This window comes from Pristis pectinata, chromosome 18, assembly GCF_009764475.1.
Source record: "Pristis pectinata isolate sPriPec2 chromosome 18, sPriPec2.1.pri, whole genome shotgun sequence".
Lineage (NCBI taxonomy): Eukaryota > Metazoa > Chordata > Chondrichthyes > Rhinopristiformes > Pristidae > Pristis > Pristis pectinata.
Window position 1 is genome coordinate 9,121,679 of NC_067422.1, and position 9,654 is coordinate 9,131,332.

Here is a 9,654-nt window from a genome sequence, read left to right on the forward strand (position 1 = left end):
AGATGTTGGAACAGAGATGAGGAGGAATTTCTTTAGCCAGAGGGTGGTGAATCTGTGGAATTCATTGCCACAGACGGCTGTGGAGGCCAAGTCATTGGGCATATTTAAAGCGAAGGTTGATAGGTTCTTGATTAGTAAGGGTGCCAAAAGTTACGGAGAAGGCAGGAAAATGGGGTTGAGAGGGAATAATAAATCAGCCATGATCGAATAGTGGAGCAGATTTGATGGGCTGAATGGCCTGATTCTGTTCCTATGTTTTATGGCCTTATCAAACCCTTTCATCATGTTGGTCACTTCCTACCTTCCTCAAAACCATTTGCCTTCTCAGTTTTATCAAGACCCTTCCAATCTTTCAATCATCTGTTTCTCCTCCTGTGAAGGGCATGGGGATGTTTACAATGTTAAAAGTGCTGAATAGGCACAGATTGCTGCTGCCACAGTGAATGGGACTGGTCCTTGCAATGACTGGCAACACATGACAGCTTGTACGTAAATCAATTACAACCTTTTCATGTTTAATGCTTTATTTTACCTTGAGATCAGGATAACTGAGAACCACTAACGAAGCACAAGCATTAACTTCATCTTCCTTGATGAAAGATAAATCCACTCCTCCAACACGCTCTAACCCTTCAAAGCCTTCATTGCTCTCCCAGTCCTCGGTGTTGTGGTCAATCATATGCTTTTTCAGTTCTACCTGCTGGCTGTCAGAAGGAAGTTAAGTCAATATTTAAGCAACAAAGTAAAACTGTAAATAATTCATGCTAATAAATTAATCAAACATCACAAGATGGACTTAGAACCTGCCAAAATTAGTAGGCCAATGACTGGACAAGCCAATGCAGCGGTGCTTAACTTCCCTTGTACTTCTGGTTCATGGGAATTTTCAATGAGACTCAGGTACAACTACTTCCCTTCAACCATTCAGTTCCTGAACCAATCTACATAATCCCAGTCACTACCTCAGTACAGCAACACTATGACCACTTCGCACCACAATGGACTTTATTTTTTGTTCTAATTGTATTCTTCCTTGTATAATTTATGATTTTCTTTTGAATGTTGTGTCTCTAACGCTATGTGCCTGTGATGCTGCTGTAAGTAAGTTTTTCATTGCACCTGTGCACATGACAATAAACTCGACTTGACTTGAGGTATCAGAAAGATGATTCTAAGACAAACACTTCGGAGTCACTGTCTCTTGCTCCTCATGACATTTGGAAAAAGTAGTCTTCATTCATTTTTTTTTACCTTGTCTGACCGATACATGGCCCAGCACTGTTTGACTCTTAACTGCCTCTGAAACAGCCAAACAAGCTATTCAGCTCTCGGGATATTTGGGATGCATAATAAATGTGGGGCTTGCCCAGGACATCCACAGGGAACAAATACAGGAAGTGTCAGCCTGTGATGGCAACATCACTACGGATTCAATGTCAATGTGATTCAATGAAGCCAAAGGAACAAATGCTCAAAGTGTAGGTTGAAGTAAAAAGAAAACAGTCCACCCAAAATCCCTACATGTACAGTATGTAGGTGCATTTGCTTCCACAAGATAGTGTGGCTGTATCTGTGAACCAAGAAGTCTTTTTTTTAGCAAGAAAGGAGGGCATATTTTATAATTTTTCCAACACATAGTTTTGAAAATCAGAACCCTGCAGCATGAGAGAAGTATTCATGGGCAGGGATAATGGGAAGGCAAACTAACTGACAAGGATTATGAGCAGAAGCTGCCTAGTGTTGTCTGACAGGGGATTTGGCTAGTTCACTATTTGTACTAATGACTTGTATCTAATGTAGAAAGCCACATATCAAATTCTTCCACTGACACTCAGCTAGCTGACACTGTAGGCAAAGAAGGTGAAGGAATAAAATTACAAAGATGTATCGGTAGACCAAACAAAAGGTATAATCACAGAAAACAGTTCTTAATTTAGGAAACTTTGAGGTCATCCATTTTGTACCGAGAATACTGTGGGATAGAAATCATAACACTGCTATAAAAAGCCCTGGTTAGGCCACAGCAGGAAACGAGCATTTCTGGGCACCACATACAGTATATTGGAAAGATACATTGGCCTTCGAGGGAATCCAGCACAGACTTTCAGTTGATACCTGGACTTCTGGGGTATCATTCCAATTGAAATTACCTAGAGTTGCATTAGCTGGAATCTAGGATGGTTTGCTCGATGACAAATGGACATAGGAGATAGGAGGGCAGCGGTGGCGGCGGCGAAAGAAGAGGGGAGAAGAAGAAGGAACCCCTCTAGCCTGCCTGTGGCAGTGATGGATTGGGATTAAGGAGCATTTATAACACATCAAACCAAGCTAGAGCTGTTGTAAGACAAGGATTCACATGATCTAGCAACACAGGGATGTCATAAGTAACACATATACATCAGAGCAAATAAAAACAAAGAATGGACAGAGCATTTGTTATTCTCAGAGAACTAACATTTGCTGTTTAATCTTTTTTCACAAAGACCAGCCCACTGGCCCTGGAGTGTACAGGCCTCCCTGAAACTTGCCAGACAGCTAGCCTGAGCAGGGAGTGTGGGTCACTCAGCTCTGTCTGTTGCACGTTGTTTGCTGTACATGTTGCACTAAACAGCAGCTTCAGTAGGTTGGCACCGCATATTTAGGTCTGTCTTTCTGCACTCTTAGAACATAGAACATTACAGCACCGTACAGGCCCTTCGGCCCACGATGTTGTGCCAACATTTTATCCTGTTCTAAGATCTATCTAACCCTTCCCCCCCACATAGCCCTCCATTTTTTTATCATTCATGTGCCTATCTAAGGGTCTCTTAAATGTCCCTAATGTAGCTGCCCCACAACCTCTGCCGACAGTGTGTTCCACGCACTCCCCACACTCTGTGTAAAAAAACTTACTTCTGATATCCCCTTATACCTTCCTCCAATCACCTTAAAACTATGTCCCCTCGTGTTAGCCATTTTCGCCCTGGGAAAAAGTCTCTGACTGTCCACTCGATCTATGCCTCTTATCATCTTATACACCTCTATCATGTCACCCTTCATCATCCTCCTCCAAGTGTGGTCTAACCAGAGTTATGTGGAGCTGCAACATTACCTTGTGGCTCTTGAACTCAATACCCCGACTAATGAAGGCCAACACACCATACGCCTTCTTAACAACCCACAGCAACCTCGAGAGATCTATGGACGTGGACCCCAAATCCCTCTGTTCCCCCACACTGCTAAGAGTCCTGCCATTAACCTTGTAGTCTGCCTTCAAATTCGATATTCCAAAGTGTATCACTTCACACTTTTCCGGGTTGAACTCCATCTGCCACTTCTCAGCCCAGCTCTACATCGTATCAATGTCCTGTTGTAATCTACAGCAACCTTCTACACTATCCACAACGTCATCAACCTTCCTGTTATCTGCAAACTTACTAACCCACCCTTCCACATCCTCATCCAAGTCATTTATAAAAATCACAAAGAGCAGGGGTCCCAGAACAGATCCCTGCGGAGCACCACTGGTCACCGACCTCCAAGCAGAATATGCTCCATCTACAACCACCCTCTGTCTTCTGTGGGTGAGCCAATTATGAATCCACACAGCCAAGTTTTCCTGGATCCCATGCCACGTGACTTTCTGAATGAGCCTTCCATGAAGAACCTTACCAAACACCTTATTAAAAGGTAGAGTGAAGGCCATACCAGGCTATGAGGTTACAGATTGTATGTCCTTGGTTTTGAGCTGCCAGATCTAGTCTGATTCCATCTTATTCAGCATGATTGTCATGCCAGACAGAATGATAGATGGTGTCCTTGGTGGTCACTTCTCGGCCATGGACATGTGCATCTGTAATAGATAGACTGTTGAAGCCAAGGTCGTCATCCCTCATATAGTTGCTCCGATTCAGGTGGCAGCTACATCCTTTGGGACTCTTCCAGCTTGGTCAGTAGTTGTACCACCAAGACCCTCTTGGTGTTAGCCATGGAAGTCCTCCACCCAGAGATGGCAGTACATTCTGGGCCTTGTTACTTTTAGCAATTCTTCCAAGTCTTCCTCATCTTAGAGGAGCACCCATTCACCAGCTAAGGGAGGTTTTCTTGCCCATGTTTGACCTGGTGTAATAAGACTTCATGGGTCTATAATCAATGCTGAGAACTCCAAGGGCTACACCCATCCATAGTATACTACAATACCATAATCTCTGGTAGATCTGGGCATACCTTGGCCTTGTGATGGAGGAGCCTGGCATGTTGGCTGTGAGGTATGATTCTGCGTGTATGATGACATTTTTTGGCAATTCTTTGGCTCAGCTCTCTGAAACCTGGTATGCAACAACAAACCACACTTAAACAATTCACACATGTTCTTCAATATGAAGGATGGAACCTGAAATATCAGGACTCTCGTGGGCAAATCCAGCAGTGACAGACCTGAAGGTCACTCTGCTAACATAGCTCAGAAACTTGAACAAAGATGTCACCAGCCCAAGTGAGACATGATGGACAGGAAACAGAGAGCTTCAGAACAAAGCGGAGGGTATGTCTTCTGCTGGAAGGGCAAACTTGAAGAGAAACACCACACTTACAGGGTATCCTTCGCCACCAAGAATGAGATGGTCTAGCACCTCAGTGATTCACCAGAAATTGCACGAGTCTCCAGTTCACCCGATGTGCAACCAGATACTAACTATCAACGCATTTGCCCCAATCCTGGAAGTTAGGGATGAGACCAAGGAGGATTTCTACTCCTACCTTCAGAAAACCATGGCCTGCTAACCTTGACCAATTTCAATTCCAGAGCTCTGGAAAGGAGTGACTGGCAAGGAAAGAGAAGGGAAATCCTTTGCCAGACGAAAAGTTTGGAACATGACCCCGTCATAAGCAATACCCTTGATCCAGGCACTGGCACCTGTTAGATTATATCATCGTTGGATCAAGAGACTGCGAGGACGTCCACATTACCCGACTGAGACGGCTGCCAGTAACTACTGGACTGACCACTGCCGAATCTGCTACTTCCATCAGCCTGGCAGCAAATCAATGGTGGCATCGGCTGTTGAAGCAAGAAACTGCAGATGCTGGAAATCTGAAACAAAGAGGAAATGCCAGGAATACTCATAAGGTCAGACAGCATCAATGGAAAGAGAAGCAAATTCAACATTTCAGGTCAACGACCCTTCATCAGTCACATTGCCACAGACAAATCAACAAAGGTTTCAGATCCTGCAAAGAAAGTTCTACTCAGTCAGCGTCTCAGAAACAACTCGGTAACTTCTAACCAACAAAAATGTCCACAGTACCTGAAGTCCTCTATAATTACCACCTGTGAAGAGAATCTTGGCTTCACTACCAAAGAATACCAGGACCGGTTTGATAAGGACAATCAGGAGATCTAGGAGATAATTAATTGCAATTACACGGCATTCTTGGATTGGAAATTCCAAGAGCCCTCAAGGGAAAAGAAACAATCCTACTGGCACCTTAAGGCCAAGTGCTAACAGAAAGCCTGTGTTCTGAAGAACAGCTGGTGAGTGGAGATCCAGCAGCTCAATGATAATTACAACAAGTCTGGATTCTTCAGCACTGTTACGGATAATTGGCCTTATAATAAACATACACTAAACAATGGACCTCTGCCAACCTGTCTCCTCTGTACAATATTGCTCTTGACGGGAGACTGGAAAACATGGATCATGTTCCATAACTTGGGAGACATCTACTAGCAAAGGCAGATGTTAACGTTAATATTCACCACTGCCTTCCAGAGCCCCAGTGCAGCCTTCCATCATTCAAAGAAAACAGTTTTCACAGATTGAAACTTCAAATCCAGCACAAGCCTCATAGTCTACCAATAATAATGACTCCGAAACTCTTGTACGCTTTAGGAGGTGTACTACCCACAGCAGGCATCTCAAAGCATTGGACAGGTACCACCAACTATAGGCAGAATTTTCCAAATATGCCAGTAAGATAAGTGAACCAACGTTAGCACACCCTCCCCAGCCAATATTCTCCACAGCAAGGCTCTAATTCAGCCAGCTTCAATAGGCAAGCTGTATCATTTGCCTGTGTAACATCAACTCCCAAAGTTTCCCCTGCACTCTCCCCTGAGTTCGGTCTGGCAAAAAATTACCAGAGGAGGGGAATTTCTTCAAAGATGTTCTCAAAGCCCCTGTGAAGAAAATCTTCACCAGATTGTGGGAATCCTTGGCTTGTGAACAATTAAAAATAGAGGAGCATCCAGGATGGAACTGAGAACACAGAGACACTTTGTCCTCGTCTAGGCAACTTCTGAGGGCCTTTAAGAGGCAACTACATTGTATTCTTGATCCAAGGTAGATGATTTGGAAGTAAGTTGGTTTATTATTGTCACATGTACCAAGGTACAATGAAAAACTTTGTTTCATGTTTTTCTAAATTAAAACCTATTTGTCACAGTTATGCCCAATCATCTAATTTGTTAACTTAATCCATCATCGAGGACTTCAGGATAGTACAAGGAGCTGGAAGTTCCTCTCTAGCTACATTATTGCAGTGATGCCACAATGCCATGTAGCACCCTGTGATCTGACACAATTAAAGCATCCTTGCAACGTGCAAGTCCATTCATGCAATTCCATACTTTATTCATTCATTTTGGGATCTTAGCTTCACTGACAAAACCAGCATATACTACCCTTAAGAAGACAATGGTAAGCCACCCACAGCTGAGTGGTGAGCTAGGCCATTTCAGTGGGTATTTAAGAGTCTATGTGGTGGGACTGGAGTCGCATATAATCCATACCAGGCAGGAATGGCAGATTTACCCCCCTAAAGCATGTTAGTCAATGAGATGAATTTTTTGACAAAATGGTTGTTTTTGTGGTCAACTGTACTAAGACTGGTTGTTTTATGCCTCCCCCAAAATTCCAAGTTATTAATTGAATTTAAATTGCATAGCTGCCCTGTTGGGATTCAAAATCAGATATCTGGATTGTTACTCCAGATCATTACTCTGGTAGTTTTAACTGCTGTACCACCACCATAACAGTGCTGTTTCCCGTGGATACAGGAAATACATTGCAGGAGAAAATATACCCAAATTTCAGGAAAAACAGGAAATGCTGTTGGTGGTGCTTGTTAGTTAGTACACTCTCCCCGGCCAATATTCTGCTAGTTGGTCATGCCCTTTTATAAACTTGAAAGATGTTTAACATGCAAGATCCAAAGTGCATCAGTTGAAGGGAAAGTTTAAAGGAGATGTGCGGGGCAACTCTTTTTTCCACGTAGAGAGTGGTAGGTGCCTGGAATACACTGCCAGGGGAGATGGTAGAAGCAGATACAAGAGCAATGATTAAGAGACATTTAGGCAGGCACATGAACAGGCAGGGATGGAGGGATATAGACCATGTGCAGGCTGGTGGGATTAGATAGATTGGCACAACACACAAAGTGCTGGAGGAATTTAGGCAGCACCTAAAGAGGGAAATGTCCAGTTGACATTTCAGGTCGAGACCCTTCATCTGGACTGGAAAGAGGGGAACAACCAGTATAAAAGGGTGGGAGGAAGGCTTGCTCCAAGAGCTGGCAGATGATAGGTGAATTCAGGTGAGGGGGTGATAGGCAGATGAGGTCGAGAATGATGTCAGAAGCTGGGAGGCGATAGGTGGAAGTGACAAAGGGCTGAAGAAGATGGAATCTGGTAAGTATTGGTATATCATTGTCACCTGTACGAAGGTGCAGTGAAAAACTTGTCTTGCATACCAATCGTACAGATCAATTCAATACATAATACATCGAGGTAGCACAGGGTAAAAACAACAACAGAATACAGAGTAAAATGATAGGAGAGGATTGGCATGGAATTCATAGTCACAGACAACTGTGGAGGCCAAGTGATTTGAGTATATTTAAAGCAGAGATTGCTAGGTCCTTGATTATAAGATATCTTTTGCGTAGGGTGTTCTGGGGGCAACCCGCAAGTGTTGCCACACTTCCGGCACCAACACAGCATGCCCACAACTTCCTAACCCGTACGCCTTTGGAATGTGGGAGGAAACCGGAGCACCCGGAGGAAACCCACGCAGACACGGCGAGAACATACAAACTCCTTACAGACAGTGGCCGGAATTGAACCCGGGTCGCTGGTGCTGTAACAGCATCACGCTAACCGCTGTAAGGGTGTGAAAGTTTACGGGGAGGAGGATGGGGTTGAGAGGGAATAATAACTCAGCCATGATTGAATGGCGGAGCAGACTCGATGGGCCGAATGGCCTAATTCTGCTCCTGTTTTATGGTGGGCAGGGTGGGCTGAAGGGCCTGTTCCTGTGGTGGAGTGACCCATAGATTCCCTGTCGCTCAGAGTTAGATGCTCATCCTGGGTTGCCCCCACTTTCTCAGACTTCAGCTGGGAGCCGCATCCTGGGGAGGGAAGGGGGGAAGAGAGGGGAGGGGGGAGAGGGGAGGGGGGAGAGGGGAGGGGGGGAGGGGGGAGGGGGGGGAGGGGGGGAGGGGGGAGGGGGGGGGAGGGGGGGAGGGGGGAGGGGGGGGGAGGGGGGGAGGGGGGAGGGGGGGGAGGGGGGGAGGGGGGAGGGGGGAGAGGGGAGGGGGGAGGGGGGGAGGGGGCAACTGCCGCACGGCATCCTGGGAGTTGTAGTCCACCGGCTCCTTCACTACAACTGCGGTCGAAGGCCCACCCCCGGTCCTTGGCCCGGCCGTCTGCCGGCCGCTCTATGTGATCTTATGCGGGTCCATTTGTGTGTGTGTGTGTTCCGTGGGGTGTAGAAGCAGAAGCGCCGCCTGTACCTCTCCCAGTCCCGGAGCAGCCGCTCTTCCCGCGACGCCAACATCGAACCGCCACCCGTCCCGGGGCCGCCGCGCAGGCGCAGGCGGCGCGCCTGTCCCTTCCCAAGGGGCTGGGTTCTTGTTGCAACGTCCTCATTGCAACTGGTCGTTTCGGTTCGCCGCAAACCAGTGCATCTCGGCATAAAACGGCCGAACGACCTTAAGAATTAAAAAAAAATTAAGACTTCAAAATGCAAAAATTCAAAAGCATGCACATTTTCAAAAATAGGCACATGGAGACACAGGAGACTGCACATGATGGAATCTGGAACTCAGCAGCTGGGGCAGCATCTATGAGGGAAAGGACATGTCGACGTTTGCCTCTCCACTCTCAGTCCTGATGCAGGGCTTCCACCCGAAACTCTGACAATTCCTTTCCTCCCGCAAATGCTGCTTGACCCACTGAGTTCCTCCAGCAGATTGTTTGTTGCCACAGATTAGTTCAAGTTCATTGTCATGTGGATACATACCCAGGTATAAATGTCATGAAAATTAGCTTTTTGCAGCAGTACATTACAAATATAACGTAAATTACACATAATTTACACAACAAAATACACATGACGACATTAGTGCAAGTTGGGAGAGAGAAAAAAATATAGTCCAAGGTAGTGTTGGGGTTTTTCAGGTCAGTTCAAGAACCTGATGGCAGTGGGAGAGAAGCTGTTGCTGATACTTGAGGTGTGGGTCTTCAGGCTCCTGGACCTCTTACCCAATGGCAGCAGCGGGAAGAGGGCATGGCCTGAATGGTGGGGGTCCCTGATGATGGATGTTACCCACCTGAGACATCACCTCTTGTAGATGTCCTCGATGATGGGGAGACTGTACTCATGATGGAACTGGCTG

The 9,654-nt window shown here is 45.8% G+C and overlaps 1 protein-coding gene across 5 annotated transcripts in view; it reads right to left on the minus strand.

Annotated features, from left to right (window-relative positions):
- The window catches only part of LOC127579946 (endonuclease V-like), a 102,142-nt gene extending 93,291 nt beyond the window's left edge, over window positions 1-8,851 (minus strand). The window contains exons 1-3 of one of the 5 annotated variants that reach the window (XM_052033016.1): window positions 8,770-8,845; window positions 4,948-5,071; window positions 533-700 (exon numbers count right to left, since the gene is read on the minus strand). In XM_052033016.1, coding sequence (XP_051888976.1) covers window positions 533-700; window positions 4,948-5,007 — 228 coding nt within the window. In that variant the 5' untranslated portion in view covers window positions 5,008-5,071; window positions 8,770-8,845. Of the gene's footprint in view, window positions 1-532; window positions 705-4,206; window positions 4,308-4,947; window positions 5,072-8,769 lie in introns of those variants that run through there. The other 4 variants (XM_052033018.1, XM_052033019.1, XM_052033017.1 and 1 more) reach the window with 4 other exon arrangements.
- Window positions 8,852-9,654: the final 803 nt, after the last annotated feature.